The sequence below is a fragment of the Coloeus monedula genome (assembly GCF_965178545.1).
Source record: "Coloeus monedula genome assembly, chromosome: 8".
In the NCBI taxonomy this organism is placed as follows: Eukaryota; Metazoa; Chordata; class Aves; order Passeriformes; family Corvidae; genus Coloeus; species Coloeus monedula.
Genome location: NC_138788.1, coordinates 7,252,467 through 7,273,349, shown reverse-complemented (window position 1 = coordinate 7,273,349; position 20,883 = coordinate 7,252,467). Strand labels below are relative to the sequence as shown.

General features: G+C 42.4%; 1 protein-coding gene across 2 annotated transcripts in view; it reads right to left on the bottom strand.

Moving 5' to 3' along the window:
* The window catches only part of ANK3 (ankyrin 3), a gene marked incomplete at its 5' end in the record, with an annotated part of 290,725 nt that overhangs the window by 106,008 nt on the left and 163,834 nt on the right, over positions 1-20,883 (bottom strand). For both annotated transcript variants that reach the window (XM_082286216.1, XM_082286215.1), the window contains 3 exons: positions 1,484-1,681; positions 6,216-6,314; positions 13,627-13,725. In XM_082286216.1, coding sequence (XP_082142342.1) covers positions 1,484-1,681; positions 6,216-6,314; positions 13,627-13,725 — 396 coding nt within the window. The remainder of the gene's footprint in view (positions 1-1,483; positions 1,682-6,215; positions 6,315-13,626; positions 13,726-20,883) is intronic.

The window sequence follows — 20,883 nt, the reverse complement described above, 5'->3', positions numbered from 1 at the left end:
TCCTTTAAAAAGAATGTGTGCAATGGAGTGAACATTAGAACTACCATCTTATTTAGTGCGAGATGATGGCACAGAAAACAAGTAAATCAGGAAAATAAGCTGTCCAGCGCATCCACAATTGGTACAGTAACATCAGAGCACTGAATGCTGATGCTGCTCTGTACAAAAAAGCCTTTGCAGAACATTCTGAAAACAACTGGCAGAGCTGGTCCCTCAGACCTGATCAAAATTATCTTTTTTTACCCGCCCTATAGTAAAGAATATAGTGTGTTTTCACGATGTGAGGTCCATGCCATTGTCTGTTCCAGTGTAGCAGCTCTCACCCCTCTCCTTGGCAGAGGACAATGTCCAGGGTGAGCTCCAGTGTGTTTTAGAGAAGAGAGAGCTCCAGTTCCAGATGCTGGAACATTTCTTCTACTTAACCACCCGGAGTGGGGACTGGGGCAGGATAAAAGGAAGCACTACAAGATTTAGGGGGGAAGGGCATTTGTGGCTGGGTTACCAGACCAGTGAGAGGCCACTGCCAGCAACTCTAACAAGCTAAACCTGGTGATGATTTGATTATTTCATAAGGTAAAAGTAAATATTACAGGCCTACAAGCCTCCCCACTCACCAGTTATATTGAACAAAACCCATATATCATAAAAGCTTGACCACAGACACCTGAATACAGGTGGATCTGACAAAAAAACAGAGGGGCTGAGAGACGCAAATGTGTGGAGCCTGTACTGTTTTCAAGAGAGCCAATCCCACCTGGCTTGTGAGGGTTTCAGAAGCTCATACAACATTTCAGGAGTTAAATGAGTTAGCATCAGGCTGTGAAACCAATCAACCCAATTCATGTCAGAATGTAAATTCGTTTGGAACAGTTATTGAAGAACAAATCAAAGAAACATTTTAAATAGAATGGACTGCGATTGCAATTTGAACAAAAGGCATTAATGTATTCTGTTTGTATGCAGTTTAACTGCACTGATGTATTTTGCTGCTGAAGTTGTTTCTAAAGTAGAAAGGCATATGACTCCATTGACATAAAATACCACAAATACTCATTATGTAACTCATTCCTACCTTTTACTGTTTCACATCATTGAGCACTTATAAAAATTCCCTCAGTTTTAAACGTTATTTTCTCTGTACAAACACTTGGAAAATAAGGATTCTCTCCATACCAAAAACTACAGCAGTTACGTCTGCAGCTGTTTCATCTATTCATAACCATAAAAAGTTACCAGGAGGCAAAAGTGCTCTAGTTACACTAGAAATTCATAAATCACTGCTGACTGTCTGCAAGCAAAGGCCTGATCTTACAGCATGATACGTCATTAACACTTTGAACCTCGAGTGCTTGTTCTTGGGCTGTGGCAATAACAGCACATCCTCACTGTCAGCCATCAGCGGGCAGAAAATAACTCCCCAGTAAGTCTCAGCACAACTTTGCAGGAAGGTTTAGCTGTGAGCAGCGCCCTGCTGTGTACTCACCAGTGCTTTGGCATTAGGATTAGCTTTCTTGTCCAAGAGAACCTTGGCGACTTTGTAGTGGCCGCAGTGGGCAGCGACATGCAGCGCAGTCAGGTAGTCATTGGTGACGTCGTCTACAGGCACATTGTGCTGAATCAGGAGCTGAACACAGTTTAGATGATCCCCTTGTGTTGCCATGTGCAACGGAGACAAACCATTCTGCCAACAGAGAGACCCAGCATGGATGGGTTAGAGGATGCTCAGAGAAGGGAAACTCCTCCGCCTTGTTCTTGGAGTGTTTGTTGTATGAAGAATTTTACGAGCCCAGAGAGCACCCAAAATAAACTTAACATGTTTGGTGTAAGGATGGGGGTTCTTACTACAGAATTTGGAGCTTGTCTGGTTAGAGTTTGTAGGCAGCCCCACACTGAAAAACTGACAAAACATACCAGCAGTGCTCTAAATGTAGCTTCTTTCAGCCAGTATGGTTCAGACAAGCTGCTCAATTTACATGAATTACGTGAGGAACAGCACTTTGTGACTGTTAACACCCCAGCCAGGGAATTTGCTGGTTTTTAAAGCTGCATTAAACTCACCACTCTAATGTGGCCTGTATACACCAGCCATGACAGCACAGGCCAGAGCATCACTCAGAGAACAATGCAGCCTTCCTTCACCCCTCCACTCGTGTTCTCCTGAATTTGGGTTGTACGCATGCTTACAGCACATTACACAGCTCTGGAGACCACTCTTCCCAGTCCACATTGGTAAAACACCCAAAGTTTCAACAGGGCTAAAAATCTCTGAATAAAACCTCCATGCTGTGACCTACCAACAACAGTGGTAAAGCTGTTCCACCAGACAAACACCTGAGAGACATTCATGCACTAGTGAATTGTTTCTCGCAGTGTTTAAAATAGTGAACAAGATGCCAAAATACATTATATTTCCAGACTAAAACCCTGAGAGAAAATTCTCAAAAATTGAAAGGACTGACACTATTTCATGATGAAAGATTAAACAAGTACACCAAAATGAAAGAGACTTTGTTTGCAGTGGTACATAGCTCCTTCTTCCAATTGTAGTTTTTTTTTCCCCACTCAATTCTTCTAATGCCAAAATTAGTTTTGAGTGCAGAAGCTATTCTTGCAGCAGCACACAATAGTTTATAAGCTGTAAGTGACTGCCAGTGGACTGGGTCTGCATGGTGAGACACAAACCTTTGCTCACAGACGCAGTGCCCTCATGTGACCGCAGCCAGCAAAGGCAAAGGAGCCAGGAAGACCAGCCGAGATCTCGGGGTCTCTGAAACAGACCCTTCCCTCACCCTTCCCGGGCCATGAGGTAACAGGAGTAACAACCATTCGAAATAAAGGTGGAAATACACAGTGAAATGATGTTTTCAGTCGAGACGGAAGCAGGATGGTGAAAGCAAACAGGCGCATCCTGTCAGAACTGGAGAGCAGTTTACATGCAGTGCTGAGACACAGATATTCTTGGACACAGTAATATCCTTCAAGTAAGATTATCTCATGGGTATCTCACTTGTGATTTATGTTGGCTTGGATAAGCCTCTCTCCCATTCCCAAAGGCTACTACAGCAATTATCTGCATGGAAGCTTGATAGTGGCAAGGCATTTTCAATGTTTTCACTGTCTTCTAGTGTAGTTAACAGTAGAACAAAAAAAAGATTAATTTCCCTTGGTCACTAAGCCCTTCTGGTAACAGTCTATAACTGATGATGCTTTTTAGGTGAGAGTAAAAAAATCATGAAACTTTAAACACCATTCTGCTCCATTTTTATAAGAAAGATCCTTCAGGTGAAAAGTGTCATTCTTGACAGTAACAGCCAATAAACCATGCTTATTAATGAAGTAAGAGATTGAGGAGTTGATATGGGACTCCCTTACAGGAGAGAAGAGACTTGTACCAAAATGACTGACATTGATGGGAAAGAAAGGAAGAAACAGAGCAGCTCGATGCCCATTTGAAAAATCGGCAAAACACTTGATAAAAATCTGTCATGGACAAGAGAAGAGCAGCAGCTAGCCAGACTTCACACAGAAGAGCAGGAGACAAGACTGGATGCTAAAGAAGTTGATGAAGACAAAAAATAATTGGAAAATTTTCTTTTGTTATATATTAACCAGGCTTAATTCTGTTGCAGCAGAAGCTAGTCTATAATCCTACACAAGTCAGTTAATATTTCAATGCCACATTGAAAATAAAAATACTACATGTAGGAGTGTTCTCCAGGCCCATGTCCTTCTTGTGAGAGACAACCCAACAATGACCCTCAGAAGTGATCTGGTACTTTAGGATGGAGCCACTTTATAAATACTCTTACGTTTCTGTTTTTTTAAAGACTGCCAAGAAAATAATAAAAGGGAAAGAAGTTCAAGATTAATCAAAGATATTGACAGTCACCCCATACCTTAAAACAACCAAATAAAAACAAAACAAAACAAAACAGGACCATAGAGATGAAAAAAGTATCAACTGTCTGACTAGGCAAACATAAAATTACAGAGCTTATTTTGTAGCTGTGTCAAAGAACTTTAATCAGGGAAAATACCATTAATCCTGGGGAAAGAAAAAAAAAAGAAAAAAGACAAAGAGAAGTCTGGAAAAACAGTAATTAAAAAGAGAACTTAGTGACAAAGATTTAATTTTTTTACATAGAAAATCATTGGCATATTCAGGACTAGAACTCCCTTTTCATTTTGCCTGTAGAAACCTCCACATAATCCATTAGGTCACTGCCTTGCCTGAAAGTAAATCTAAGGTTCTTCCAGTGCAAAAAAAGGTCAGCACTACACTAAACCATCTCTAGCAGGAAGCTGCTATCAAACTGCAGCCTGGTTATTATTCTGAAAGAGTTTTACATAACATGAGAAAAGTCTGTGAAGTTCAAACTCTTTCAAAGATGTGTCCTATTTCCAATAATATATGACTTAATTTGAAGAGAATGGAGCCACTTATTTTTGCAGAGGACAGTACTGCAGTTTAGTGCCAAATGAATGAATTCATTTATGCCATTCAGAGGTACGGCTACTCCCTAGCTTACCTTCTGAAAATGGTAGAATTAACACATCAGAAGGAAATGCAGGAAGCTCTGCACTTTCTTCTGTTCACTTTCTAACATGTAATAGCTTTCCCTCTTCCAGAGGAGGCTCCTATTTTGCAAAAGTTAGTTGTATAAGCCTCTGTGGATCAACATCCAGCCTGTCTTTGAGCCTTAGGCAATTTCAAACCCACTACCCCATGTAATCTGCCTGATTTTGTCTAGTGAACTCTGGGCCAGGCTGTGTGAGTCTGCTCAGGCAGAGCAACAAATTCAAAACCTACACTTCTTGAACAGCAGATTAAGTTTAGGGGTAAGACCTGAAAATGTAACAACCATGGAACAAAGAAATGTAGTTCCTTAGGAGAGGTTTTCATATACGATGGTGGAAATGAAAGAAATAGGGTGCATGTTTATGTGGGTGGTTTTTGGTTTGGTTTCTTGTTGCTGTGGGGTTTTTTGTTTGGTTGGGGTTTTTGTGGTTTTGTTTTGGTGGTGGTTTGGGGCTTTTTCCCTTTAAGTAATAAAAAGAGCTATCTGAGAGGGTAGAAGAGCCTTTCTCCCTGGAGTATGAGCTCTAGGCTCCAAGACTAGGAGATGTGGCCCAAGGGGTTCCCAGACAGCCCCTTGTGGTTCCACCCTGCTCATGGATTTTGCAAGCCAGGGCTGTGGGAGTCCATGGAAATTCCACATGCAGAGGATGGGTGAAAACTGTCTGTCAGATTACCCATGACAGCTCTTGCCAGTGACGCACTGAGCAGAGGAAAGCTGGTGCCAACCTCTCCAAACAAATGCTAAATATACTCCAGTAAAGGGGAAAAATAGAGGGAGGAGAAAAGCAGAATATAGAAGGGTGTTGAGACAGAACAGGACAGGATGACAGAGAGAGAAAAGAAATAACAACGGAACAGAAATGCTGCTGAAACACATTGGTTACAGACTAAGAAAAAAAACCAAACATGTAGTGGAAGGTTATCTTTGGAAAGAACCTCAACAAACTGCACAGCCCAAATGTCATCCCTGAATGGGAAAGTAATGGATTGCAGTGGTGCAAAGCAGGCTGCTGCTCTGAGATTGGAAATCAGCAGTAACAGCCCAGCAGAGACCACCGCCAGGAGAGTTCTGGCAAATGCTTCCTTCAATGCCAGCCCTTGGGTTTAAAGCAATCTGTGCACCCTGGTGCAGGTGATTTCAAATTCCCAGGAAGAATTTTGCGTGATAAACTGTAGAGAGATAGAAAGCGGAGAAACTGGTAATCAGGCTAAGTCCTTAGGAAATACGAGCTGTCTCTGCAAAGGGACATTGCTCTATTTTTATCTCTTGTCTCTTCTTGAGCCTTAGGGTAAATTGGTACAAGCTGAAGATTTATTGTAATCACCTTGTATTTATTCCAGGATAGACACAGAGATCTTCAGCTAGTGAAATTCTGAGGGATAGGGTTACCACACAAGGCTTTTTGGTTGGCACAGAAATCTTTTCTCGTGTATCTCGATTTAACACATTTTACATACGCAGACGTGTGCTACATACGGCATTCACTTGGGAGAGCTCCCACACAGTTACTTTAAATAACTAAGAAATAGGAAAGTTACTGCCAAACCCTTAAACATATGAGACATACAGAATTACATTAGGAAAAAGAAAATAAAAAGGACAAGGATTATCTCAGCAGGAAAGAGTACCAGTTACCTTGGTTTTGGAAAGAATAGGGGCACCACGATCCAGCAGCATTTCTACAACCTGTTCATGGCCACTTCTTGCTCCACAGTGGAGGGGGGTCAGCCCATCCTGTGGGAATCAGAGTTATAAATGGTAAGTGTCAGACATGCTAAAATCTTGCACTCTTTTGTGAAGACCTGTGATGTCCTGGGAGGTTCATTAATTCCTGCAGGATGCTGCTCCTCTGCAAATGAACAGTTGAACCTGTTTGTTCAAACCAACAGAGCACATTCTGGCTCTGATTTTCTGAACACGTAAATAGTCATATCACATTGGTGTTCATGCAGTGGGCTTCTTCCAGGCCCTCACTGCACATGCAAAAAAAAGATGAGACTGCACTTCAAGTACTTTTTGCCTGCATGCCTTGGAGAAAACTGGGTCTCTCATTTGTCAGTATGCATCAAAGTCGGTGGATAATCAGTCTGAGAGAAAAAAAAATTCCTCCTCAGACTTTTTTATTACACTGATCTTGACAAGTGTACAGCAGATGAGAAAACCATCTTAATCCCAGGCGCTGGAAGTATGCTGGATTCACTTCTGCCTCTTGTTGTGCAGACTGTGCTCGTGTGACCTCCAGCTGAATGACTGGCCTGGAGTCAAGGCACACTGTCCATACCTCTTTTAGAATAGTTTGCTTAGTAACAGTCAACATCCTATTTCCTGTTGCAAATAACGATGCCAGAGTTTTCAGAAACTTTGGTTTCCCATTTACAAGTCATAAAGGAAGGGGCTTTTCTCTGATGTCTTCCAGTGCTCTTAGAACACATATGTTGTATTGTCTAGAATATGTATGTCACATCATTTTTATATAAGGGATTATCTAAAATTCCTTCTCACACACCCCATGCTCCCTTCACACACATGCACTTCCTCTCCACTTCTGTATGATAGCAAGTATTATTAAGGTACCTCCTTAGCCATGTTATTCATATGCAATTATAATATTCTTCCTTGATAACTCCTAGACCACACCCTAGTGGAATATCATCTTAAACCCTGCAAAATGCAGAGAGCAGCCAGGGAGAGGGAGAAGGTGGTTCAGAGACATTCTCCTGCTTCTACATTTTTGCCTGCTCCTAAAAAACGTATGAAAGATAACAGGTAGGAATTGTCATGATAAACTTTTCCTGCTGCTCTCATTTAAAACCTGTGTGGTTCTCACTGTGCATGTTCCTGCATTTGAAATAAGGCATATATTTTTGACACATATGAAGAAAAGATTTGGGTTCAGACTCAACTCCCTTAATTCAGGGAGTCGTTTGTTCCCACAAGATGAATGCAGCTTGGCCCACAATGTTCTTACTGACACCTCTCAAGTCAATTCTATTGTCATTTCTGCTTCTTCCTGCTATTTCAGCCCATAAGGTACTGGGAAGTGCATCTTGTTAAAACTATACTACACAAATTCCGGATGTATTGCTCAAAACACTGAAGTAAAGACAAAGAGAAAATACACCAAAACCCACAAACTATGCATTTTTCAGCTGAGTTGCAAATGTTTTGCCATAGCTTCACCAGTGTTTAAAATGGGTAATGCATATTTCTTATACCAGCAGTTTCCACAGGTAAAGGCATATCAAGTACTGAGCAGACAAAATATTTGATATGAAAGTATCACCTACAAAAAAGCCCAACAACTTGTATGGGAAGGAAAATTGAACCCAGCAAGGATAGGTAATGACAGACCTGTAGGCAGGAGCTAAAGATCATCATGTACATTAGACTGCTTGTTCTTTTTACTTCCTATGATTATCACATTCTTCAGGCATATCAAAGATAGATACTCAAGGAGATCAGGCAAAAAAGTTAGAGACCATTTTCCAGATTTAATGCCTCCCCAACTCATTTCAGCAGCATACCATGGTTAGTACATACCATGCTCACACAGAATGAGACACCCTTGATCATCTTCCTGTACCAGTTTAGACCCCTCCAGTCCTCCCAGGGCACAGTGCCCCAATCCTTCGTGGGTATTTCTGGTTGACAAGGTTTCTGTGGCTCAGGAGGAGCAGGCAGTCATGCTTGGCCAGCTGGAGCTCATTCTGGGCCACAGAGCAGTCACTACCACCACATGCATCATGTGTGACACAACATTACAACGCATGTGGGTGCTTGTTGGGACAGCTATCTGCAGCTATTGTTCACAGGATGTCAGGTCTCCCACTGCAAAGAGCAAATACACTCCAAGACAGATAATTTAGCTGCACAGAATTTTTTTCCTGTAGTTTCAAAAGACACTGTCTATTCACTGGTTTAGTTAATTGCTACATGACACTTAGAGCAGGTAAAGAAATGTGCAGAGACAATCTGAAATGCAGATCACAAAGACTTCTTTTTTAAAAAGATCTGAGATTAAAACAGACTGCTCTGAGCTCAGCAAGACTTCACTGACTTTGTCAGGAGATTTTCCAGTTGCTTATTTACTGTTCACATAGACTATACTATGTGAAGCATAAAATATATTACATGTATTAGGAAGCAAACTTGCCTTAATATGATAGTCTGCAATGGCTCAGAAAAACCATTACAAACGATTATGACAATAATCTGCAGATTAAGGACTCTGTAAGTATGCACTGACATGATAAATCATATCATTTGTATTATCTATCCCTCCAGAGAGGCTGAGAGCAGCTCCAGCAAAGCCAAGAGGACAATAGGAGGAGTTCTGATTAGGCACAAGCTTCCCATTAGCACTGCACACCCATCTCTGGGGCTGCTGCCTGCTTTAGCTTTTATTTCAAACACACGCACACACAAATAAATGAGACCTGGTCCCTGTTGAGACTCAGGTACCCGTGCAGCTCCCTGATCTTGTTACACTGGGGTCAAAACTGTCCTGAGACTGAGCCTCCCTGCTGCAGCGTGTTTCCTCACCATGACACGAGGCTTTAAGGGACCCCTGAGTAGCCTGGGTTCAGCACAGAGCAGCCTCCTCATACTCCCCAGCTGCCTCTTCCCTGCCAGTGCTCACCCAGGACTCCCCTTGCATCATGGCATCCTCTGGGCTGTCTCCCAAAGCTGTAGCCTCAGTGCCACAGCTCTCGCATCAGCGAGCGTCAGCTTCTAACCCAGTCTAAGAGCAATGAAACCAAGCACAACACCCAGTAAAAGCTTTAATGTGATGTCAATATTCACCAGGAGCTTGTCAGAGTTAGAGCCAACTCATGGAGCCTGTCCCTGGCCCTGGCAGGAGCAGCAGGCATTCGGTCCCCTGGGCCAGAGGGAACAGCACACGCTCCCAGGGGAGCAGTTCCTGCTGCCTCCGGGTTTATGTGCCCAGCACTGCTGAGTGACTCTCCACACCCAGCCCAGCTCAGCCCACAGGGCTCTGTGTCCCACAGCCCCTCCGTGCTCCACGTCTCCTGAACTGGCACTGTTCACTCCGCTGGCACTGCTGCAAACTGCCCCTTCTGGGCAGTAGGGCAACAAACAAGGTTTGCTCTCCCTGCACGTGCCCAGCACACTCAGAGTGCCAAGGCAGTGCTATTGTAGTTATTGTATATCTTAATACACGTGGTTTTTCTGGAGCAGCTTAGGCATGATCTGATGCATCTTCAAAGAGCACACCCCACATGTTTTCATGCAGATATGAGTGCTGGGCCTGTTATTTAGCTGCAAAATCAGTAGAATGAAGATTATAAACCCTTACTGTTAATCCAGGCTAAAACTTGCTTGCTGCCTGCTTCAGACACAAATTCACTTTGGCATATACAGTATTAGACAGCCAAAGCAAATCAAGCTAATTTAATCAACTTCTCTAATTAAATTTTACTTTTTAAAGTCTTTTCTGGAAGACAGAAAAAACATAATTAGGGCAACATTCAGTAAACATGTTACATGAGGCATTAAGAGGCCTTTGCCCAGAATGTTAGCTAAAAACCAGAATGATTAAAGCTCCCCTGGCAGCACATAGTTCTTGAGGGGTACCCTCAAGAATTCAGTACCCAGCCCCAAGTACCAGTTGCTAGACATCTCACACACAAAAAAACAACAGAGAGAAGATGAACAGCTGGTTAAAATAAACAATGCAACATAAACGTGAACTAAAATGAAAAAAAAAGAAGCCACATCTGAGTCTCAAAATAATTTTAACATCATTTTTGGACGAGTCTCACACGTTCTCTCAACTCCCAGCTACAGTGTGCAGGTGTGTAAGGGTATAATGGTGCTCATCAAATCCCAGTCCTAATGAATCCAGAGAAAGCAGGAGCTCCTGGATTACCTCTACAATAACTTAAACAGGATAAGGATTCAGCCCTTCATGTTAACCTTTTGTGCAGTACTTCAGCACTACAGTTTCCTGGACCATCTGTCAGCAGCAAATGCAAATGCTCATGGAAATGACTCAGGAAAAGCAATCATTACCTTAACTTACTTATTACTCAGGAAAGGCTTTATGTGAATTTATCTGTAAAATGATTCTGTTTGTGAACAATAAAAATAGGCATTATGTGGAGAGTATTCCAGTATCCCATATAGAGAATGGATTGCAGGAACAGACCACAAAATGCCAGCTGAATAGCTAAATCTGTCCCATCTAAGAGTCAGAGTAGCAAATCCTGGCTCTGTTAGTGTTTGGTCAACAACACAAAACAGTATGTTCTGCATTCTCATTTAAAGGTGAAATACAGACATGAAACAGAAGAAACAAAGGCCTAAAAATTTCTGCCTCTGAGCAATAGAAACCAGCGATTTCAAGATTTTTTTTGTCCTTTCATAAGGGTAAAGAACCTTTGCCATTTACCTTTAAGGAGGTATTTTGTCTTCCATAATCAATCTTCGCATTAAATAAGATCATAATGTCCAAGACAAAAAACTATTTTAACAGGAAAAAAACCCCTGCTTATCTCTTACATACAAAGAAATCTGTCCATCTCTTAAAAAAAATAGGAAAAAAGAGAGAGGTCTCACATTTATAAATGTGGTACTAGGAGGCTCACTTATTTTCACATGCAAATCCCACCTGTTATCAAGCTGTGTGTGCATTCAGCACCTGCCCCTCACAGACTACACAAAGCTGGGCTCTGCCTGGGCATCCGGCTGATAAGCAGGACTTGACACATGTATCAGAAAAACCAGCCTCAGCTGCTCTTTGCCTTTCAAGGCACTCAGCAGTGGTGATGCTGTTGTAAAGGATATGACCACAGCTTTTGTCATCCTGTATTTTTGTAGGGCCATTCTATAACTAGGACACTGAAAAGAAGAATAGTGCTTAAAAAAAAATGAAATATCTGCAAAGTTGACATATCTTAATTGTTCAGCCTTGGAAAACAACATTGGGGCAGGTCGGAACAACAGGAGACTTAGCAGGAACATGTGTTGCTCCAGCTCAGAGAAATCAATCTTTGCTATTGCACATGAGAACCAAGCAGGCACTCCTGAAACAATGCCCTTTTTTCACCCAGCATCACGTTCCTCTCAGCTTTCTATTGCTTTTGGTATTGATTTCTGCACCCTGCTGGTGCTGTTCCCTTTCCTGATCACACAGCTGTGTGAGGCTCTGGAGCCTCCTCGGCAGAGACACCCGACCACAGCCAGCAAACCCTGCCAGGATGAGTCAGTGCCCGCCGGGAGCAGAGCTTCCATCACTCCCTGACTGCCAGGAAACGATGCCTTTGGTAATGCCAGCGAGTGCAACCATGAGTGACACACGTACAGCACAAGCAGCAAAAGTTATGCAAATCCCTTCTGACTTTTGGAGAGGATGGGTGTCTGGGGAAACAGGCAGTCTCTGGGGGAAGACAGAAAAAACAAACCACTGCTTCATGAACCACAGTCATCCCTGCCTTTGCCTCACTGGGAAGCTGTGCCAGACGCAGGAGCTGTTAATGCTTCTGCCCTCTTCCGAGATCCTGTTTCCGTCCCAGCCTGTATTTTTAGTTACATAAATTATCCCAGTGTCTGACCCCGGAGCTTGTGATACAGGAAATGAAACAGAGCACGAATTTTCCTAACTAAAAGAACTAACTTGACTCCAACTATTTAAAGTACTGCTCCCTAATGATTTGGACTGCAGTGGGCCACATAAATACTTGCAGAGGGAGGCAACTAATCCCTCATCAAGTCCCTTTCTCCCTGCTCTGACCAAGTGCACATCTGTCACACCACCAGCATGTGGCCCTCTCCACCACAAGGCAGACTCACAGCCCTCAGCCTGGCAGCCCCTATGTAGCACGGAGGAGGCTGGTACTTTAGTCCAGAAGGTATAGCCACTGTCCGCATTAGCAATGAAAAGTCATCTCTTCCATGTTCCCCAGCTAGAAAAAACTGAAACATTTTAGAAATGGATCATCAGCGACTACAGGTAAAATAGAAGAACTAAGGAAAAACATGTGGAGAGAATGAAGAGATGACAAAATAAATTGACCCAGTTTCTGAATTCGCCAGAGAAAAAAAATATGAATGTGCCTAACAAGCATTGCAGGAAATCTCAGAGACTGCAGAAACACTAGAAAACCAAACAGAAACCCACAAATACAGGAATAACTGTAGAAAAACTATTCTTAGGTTATTAATTTCTTTTGTTTAGAATGCTTCTGAACAGTAGAACTTCTACAGACTAATTCAAAATGGAAAAGGTAAAGGTAATAAATTAATATTTCAAGAAAATTACAATTGTCAAAAAGTTACTGGGACAGTTCTTGAGAGTTACCTCGCGCACACAGAAACGTGTTGCAAAGACTGCCCTGACCAGAGCACCACTGGTTCCAGGTTTACTTCCAAACATTAGAACTATAATTTTTTTTTTCTCTCCTTTCTGCTTTGTAAGTAAATAAAATATCCCTGGTTTGGTTGGGTTATAACTACAGCAATCAGACATGACCATATGCATTGAGTTTCTAAGTCATTCAGGGCACTGAGTTAGGTGTCAGCCTGATGGAAACCATCCCTGTGCCCGACACACGTGCTGACAAATCCCAGCCAGCAGCCAAGCACCTCTCACACAGAGCCTGAGCTGCAGGAGGCTCATCAGCCACACCCAGCTCTGTGACACAGCCTGTGGATAGTGAAAGGCAAACACGCTGTGGCTCAAAATTACCCTGCTAGCATTCAAATTCTGAAATATCTGACTTGAATTCTCATCTCTTAGTGTTTTCCTGTACACCCACACCCAAGCAGATAGAAGTGGCTCCTAATTAAATACTGGAAAGGGAACATAGAAAATGGTTGGCTCTGAACTTTGCCATACTTGGTATTTCACACACTGCTGCAAGAGATGTAAGATGTTAGTATCCTACTGCAATCATTTCATAAAAAATAAATGCAGTGCAGCTGTACTAGACTGCCAGGAAGATGAATGATTTAAGCCCTGCAGCAACACACAGGTCAGAGGCAATAATTCCACACAGTCACTCACAGCACTCACACTTGAGCTTACCCTTGTTTTGGCATCAATTTTAGCTCCTCGATCAAGTAGGAGTTTGACCATATTTGCGTTTCCCCTTTTTGATGCAACATGCAACGGCGTGATATCATTCTGTGGAAGAAAAACCATGAAAATAAATATGCATATGTCTGTCTTTCATTACTTCCATTTTTGGTTTGCTCACAGAATGAAATATGCCCAATTTGCTAAAACATAACACAGTTTGTTTCCCTGGGAGCACGAAAGCAAAGGGAAGCTGTGTTCAACCACACATGTGAATTACTGGCCTGACACCTAAACATGCACACGGTGAAGAAAAAAATCAAGTTGTGGTTAGAGTTATAAGATGGCATGGCTGTGTCTCAGCTCATGACTTTTGCTTAAGGGTTAAACTTACGCGATTTTACTGAATCCTAGCAATTTAATCCAGCTGTGGTTGTTTCTGAGCATGCAGTGATAAGGATTCATACCTCAACTTCTTTGGCCTCGTAGGAGCCATAGAAAAATTACTAAAACCATTATATCTGTAGATCTCATTCAAAAATAATGAGATGCCAAAGCTACTTATTTCTGAACATTATCAGCGAACTCTGAAAGCCTGGCGAGCACCTTCCTTTCAGTTCCACCGTTAATTTTGCCTACCCAATTTGTTCCTGTAATGGATGTAACACCATGCTTGAAGTGGGGCTGCAGAGGGGTGTGTGTGGCTCCCTGAGCAGTGCCTGGCAGGCCGGCACAGGCGGGGATGCTGCACATCGAGGACAGTTACATAACCAACGCGTGCGCACACAGGGGCGCTTCTTTAACGAGATGCAGCCAGGACGTCTCTTCATGCTCTGATGAATCCTTTATCTTGTGGCCTATGAAGGCCATGTCCTGTATATATTTGATCATATGGAGCCAAGTAAAAATAAAAGGATCTAAATAGAGCACGCAGGCAGTGTACGCAGACAAACAGAATTGTAAAGGACATGTTCCTGTGCGTTCGGGGGCAGCACAAACAGCTGGCTGCGTAAAGCCAGCATCCCTGGGACCCAGCAGAAAGCAGCACAGGCAGTGAGCGTGTGTCCTGTGGCTGACTGAATCAGAAAGGCACCCTGAGCAGCTGGGGAGAGGTACATGTGTCTAACCTGGCTAAGAGTGCTCACCAGTGCTTCCTCAGAACTGCAGGTGAGTGGAGTGATAGAGAACTAGCTCGGAGAAAAGATCCCCTCTCAGATGTGACAAGCTGACTCACAGCCTAATCACAACACCAAGTACCTCATGCAGTTGCTACATCTTCATTTACACAAAATTTCACTATGAAGCTAATTCACAGATACTAGAAAGTACTAATTAATATTATTACAGAGGTAAAATACATGTTAGCAAGGTTAAATGACAGAGATTCTTTCTACAATATTCATGATCATTAGAGTATCAAAATGATGACTGTGCCAGGGTAGCTTCTCGTTCCTTTAAAAAATGAAGTAAAGCAAAAAGATGCTTAGCACATTAAACAGAAAGTGCAGCATGTCTGGTCCTTTCAGGGAGGTAAAACTGTGTGATCACTTAAATTTTCTGTGAGTTGGTTTGACCGGGAGTTGACATTGGATATAATATGGGGTCACTACATTACTGTATCAGTCACAAAGAGGACAGAAAAAGAGAAGAGAAAAACAATTATGTGGAAATACTTCCTGCTTTTTCTCTCTTCCCAGGAGGAAAGATGTTACTAAGGTCAGAGAGAGAGAGAGATGAATTTTACTTTCCTGAGGAAAAAAACAGTGAAGGAAAGAACTTTTGTGTCTTCAAGTAGAGAGTACTGCAGGTAATTTAGATTAAAGGAACACCTTTTTCCACTTGCTGATGTTGATGGGCAAAGAGGTTAACTCAGCCTAATAAAACCTCGTGCCCTGTTAATATATCCAAATAATTTAGTACTAATAATTTACTGCCTCATACACAGACAAGAAAAGCCTTTTCCAAGCATTAAGAAAGAAATGGAGGAGGAAGGGGCAGCATTACGAAAGGCAGGACAAATTACCTATTACAAATCTGGTTCTCATTCATTTCAGCACTAAGCTGAATCTAGTGCAGCACAGGGGAGGACATAACCACATAAGAATGTGCACTTTGGATCTAATTATTTGCCAGTCAAAGCTCCTGTTGCCATAAATGAAGGAAAGTTGATTCTGGAATAGATGGATGAGTGCTGGCAAATACAAACCTCAAAATTAAGAGATGATTTCCACTTAGCAATTAAGGGTTAGGTCACATTGTTTCCTTGCAACAGGAGAAAAAAAGCCTAAAAATATCCACTTTCAGGTTCAAAACCAAGTCATGTTCAAACAACATTCATATTTCTGGGTTGCTACCAAAACCATTAGGACAGCATAATTCTCTCCCAGCTTCTGACAGGGATGATCACCCTGGCTGGAAATGTGGGGAAATTCTCCAGCACCAAAGGACTGAGCTCCCCTGTGCAAGCTGGAGAGCTAGCAATCCATCATTGCTCTACGTGATCACCTGCCCTTACAAAAAACATATAAATTTAATGTCTTTAGCATCTTGAAACCTGGAGTCACATTTGGCTGAAAATAGGCAGCAAGTTCACACTACAGAGAGATGGATGGAGAAAGGATGTGATCGCTCCCGAAATAGTTTGTGAGGAAAACTAACTACACACAGCCTCCCTGAAATACTTAACAGAGCAGGAGAAATCAAGAAAATTAAACTCCACGTGTCCAGTATAATATCTGTCCTTATGAATGACCAAACAGCTCCTCTTCCCTGGGAAAGAGCACTCATTCCTTTGGAAGGAGTTTGCAGTTTTTGTTGTACTTAACTAACCTGATCATACAGTTCATAAAAAAAATTAAGACACAAAGGACTAAAAACAATTTTAGCCTTTTTCCCCCTTAACATCTCAGGAAAACACTGTGAGGAAATCAAGGGGAAAAAAGAGAAGGGGCAAGTCTCTATTCAGAATTTAATTTTGCCATTTAGGTATTTAAGCTTTCACTGGTAGCAAAGAATGTGAAGTAATAATTCTGCTGGATGAGAGTTCTCACTCCAAAGAGATGGAGAGGTGAATTATGTGAATGCTTAAATAATTGTACACTGATGTTTAGGCCAAGCAGCTTGTCTTTGGTCAATACTGTGTTGTATCAAGCCTTAAAGAATCACAGCTAAAGGTTACAAATGTATGGTCCTCCCCCATCTCTCATCTCACAATTAAGAATATCAACTGAGAAGCGAATAAACCTCAGACAATACTATCATTAATTTTTCTGATGACAAAACATAAAGCAAGGAACTCAAAATGGGAGTTATTTGTACTTGTCACAAGAAACAAGAGATAAAAAAAGCTTCATAATATGTGCAACTTTGGTGTTGTTTATTAACAGTAAAACTGTGGTGTCAGCAAACAAAATAGCCACCAAATGTTAGGTTCTGAATTCTTCAGTGTATCAACAGCATCTGCTGTCTTTTCAGTCTATTTTTATCTGTTTGATCTTCTATAAATTTCTCCCTTTGTTCTGAAGATAGAATAGTAAATCAGGAAAATTTTGAAGATGTTTTCCTGCAGTAATAAAGCTGAAATGCCTTCCAAAAGTTGTCATTAAGAGATGTGGTCCAGATCTAGAATTCCTGCTGGAGTGCTGCTTGCCCTTGCTGCTGAAATACCAGATGCTGGGCAATGTTTCAGGTAGACCCCTCGACACCGAGGTCCAATCTGTGAGTTAATGAATTCTGCAGGGATTATGAGGCATCACTTGTGAGACTAGCAAGCTAAAACTATGCAATAAATGCTCACAGGATTATCAACTAGAACATAACCCTTCCTCTCCTTCTTGGCAGATTTCCTGGGGCAGATGACTTGAAGTACCCTGAAACTGTACATAGCCCAAAATGCCATGGATTAGGTGCATGCAACTTTTTCTACACTTCACAACATCGTGGGTGGTGGTTTTCCCTTTCTCTCCATGCACTGCCTGCTGCAGCCCACCACCCCTCACACAGGGCTCGTGCCTTCCTCCAGAGCCACACAACATCCAAAAATACAATGGGTGAAGAGTGACCTGCTTTTAGTCAGTGGCCTTTGTCTGTGCCTGATCAGAGGGAACACAGCCTTTCCAGCTGTAGCTCTCTATCTACAGCACTTCACAAGAAAATTCAAAAACCTTTGAGTTATCTTGTGTTGAGAAATGAGCCACCTAACATTTCCCATCTGAAATGAGATCAGCTGCCCTCTGACCCACGGCGTTATCCGTCACAGGTTGCCACAGCAGTCAGAATCGCTCCTTTCTGCTGCACATTAGCAACACGAATGGTTAGGAAGTCAAGGCAAAAATAGGGTTAAGATTGTCAGTGTGCAAAGTAGATCTTATATGGTTCTATTTTAATGCATTTAGAAAATCAGCAACTCCCCCTGGTTTCTGGTGTGCTATGCTGTCCTACAGGATCGCCTCTTTCTCCCATCACAGCTGGAGTTTACAAGCACAAGGATAACTAAGAAAAGTAAATGTTTGCACGTACAGCCTCGTATTGGGCTCTGAAGTGCACCTTTAAAGGAAGGCACAAAACAAAGGCAAAACCTTTCCTAGTCATGTGCTTCGTTGATTTAAATGCCGACTGAGCAGCTGATCACATCAGGACTGTGAAGACTCATTGCCAGTCACATGGACTTGGAATTTCTCCTTGCTGCCAGTGAGAGAACTTACCTCCACCTCTGAGCTCTCCTCCCAGCCCCTCAGTGGAGTGCAGCTTTAATCAGAAAAAATTACACTTATCTGATTTCAAATTTCACTTCCTTGCTTTAAAACAAACCAGAAGAGTTTCACCAAAATGAAACTCTTTCATTTTAATCATTCCAAGATTAACTTGGAATTTAGTAAGATAGCTCTTCTCAATCCTCAACTGAGAGCAGACTCTAGGAAGAGCTTAATATTGGCATAGAATGTGTGAGTAAGACAGAAGCTGAAAAGAGCCAGACTGCTATAACAGAAATTTCTTATACAGTCTGGAAAATCCCTCCAGCACTAGGGGTTTTTAAGGAAAGAGCATAATGGTGGTTGTTGCACACTGGAATTGTCAGCAGAACCACGGCATTGATATTACCACTCTTACCAGATCCTGGAGGTATGGGAAGACTGTGGTGTGCATTTGAAGATTCTCATATGCAACTATGCAGCTACACCAACATGTTGTATGTTAAACACTCAATATCCTCCCCTGTATTTTTCTGCAATTCAGAACTGGAGCTACAACACAGCAGAATCCCTGCAGAGTCTTATACTCCAGTAGCAGTTACTGGGATCACTGAGGCTTGTACAGATGTCTCAGAAATTAAAGACAAAAATGCACAATCAGATGCTTTCCAGGAAACCCTATAAGAGTTTATAATTTTCCAGCTTTTTTCCTCCTCTCCTTAATGGCAGTAAGTCTTATACTGTGCTATTTTAGTTCTTGTGTGCTTATAGACTTAACTTTCTTCAGGGCTGAGATGTATAAAATGAATTCTGGAAGAAAAGAAAGAAGACTATAGAAAGGGGCTCTTATGGCAAACTACCACTGGGGAAATAAAGATGTTTTTCTCTTATGCCACTGTCACTTAGATATTGCCTGCTCTTTTTGATGGGCTAATGGTGTTCTGCTTCTCAGCCTCAGGGTCATCATTAATGCATGTTGTCCTCACGCCAACCTCAAAATTACCAAATCCTTTCCTAACCTTCCAGTAAGCAAACTTTCTGCAGGCAAAGCCCACTCCCAGTGGAACTGAGATCTCCTCTAGGATAAGGAGTGCTGTGTATCAGGAAGGCTGTTCTCAGGGCTGGATGCAGTTTAATGGCACAGTGAGGAGCTCCTGTTTGCTTTGGCAAGACAGAGAAAGAAAGACAAGGAGAGGTCATCTTCACACAGAGGATTCCCTGGCTACCTCCATCTTCTGACTTGCTCAAGTACAGAGTGGATGTGGGGGTCACAGGGGTTTCTTTCAGCTGTTGCTCTGGAAGCTGCAGAGAATTTCATCCTTCCTTCCTTTCTATTCACAGTTTTCTTCAGACAGGTGGAGCTTCAAAGGCATTTCCTCACCTGGGCTAAACAGATCTTTTCACTGGAAGATCATCTCAGACAGAAGAATGCTACCTGAAAACTCTGTGAACCCCCAAAAGACAACTTTTTCTTAATTATAATTCCCAGTTTATTCAAAACACCTTCAAAATTATTAAAACTCTAGGTAAGACATCAGATACAGTTCGATTTAAAGGCACAAGCGGATGATAAACAATAAAATGACAGGAATTAGTTTTTCCTGTTGAAAAAACTGAAAAATTGGATTCACTTAAAGACATGTGGCTGCCTTTCAGTGTGTAACTGGGATTCATCCACACCTCTCCAGTGTCAAGTGGCACTGTCAGCTAAGAGAATGGTGCCTGGAGTTGTTGCAATCCTTCAAAGCCCAAGCCGTGACTGCACTTAAGTGTTAATCTGGCTAAGAAAGGAGGCCAACTTCACCCTCAGTTACCCTTTATTATCCTCCTCCACTTCTTTAGCCTCTGTGTGATTGCCTCCCAGTTAAGCAAGAGGGAAATATGGTGATGCAATGAAGTATTCGAAGTATTTTGGAGAAGCACAGCCGGACACATGATAATGTAGTACAGAAAAAGGATGATGAGTAGTCATAAAATGCCTGTGACTCTGCAATGCATACCCTGCCAGTAATTGTGACAGGTTTTCTGTTGAGTTTGAGCCCAAGAAGTCAAGCAATTTGGAATGATTGTTTTTCCTTCATTACAAAATGGCAAACATCCAGCTGAATAAGGAGATCTTGTTTCACTTGGAATGAAGTTAGGATGGTTCCCAGAGCTGCCTCCTTGTTTATAGGTGGAATAAAGGGCATCACAAGCTGATTTACTGAAATGACTTCCATCCATCCCAATGGGGAGTTTGCTGTGCCATCTTCCCTGCACTTGCAGCAAGGCAAGAGAAGAAAGCACAGACACAGAAGGGCTAATGCAGCTCAAGGGAAGAGCTGACATGACATCAGTCACTCGGCCTGCAGGAGTGCAAACCTGTAGAAGTAGGTACATTTCCAACCCCCAGCCTCTACAGTCAGCAGGTACACAGGCTGGCAGGCTGTGACACCTGTAAGGGCTCCTGGGGCTGTGCCTGTCTCCTAACTGTGGTGAAAGAGGGACCAAGGGTGTATGTGACAGCTGAGAGGCAGGCAGGTGTGTACCGGTGGGGCTGAGGGAGCAGCTGCTGCTGAGTGTCTCTGGGGGCATC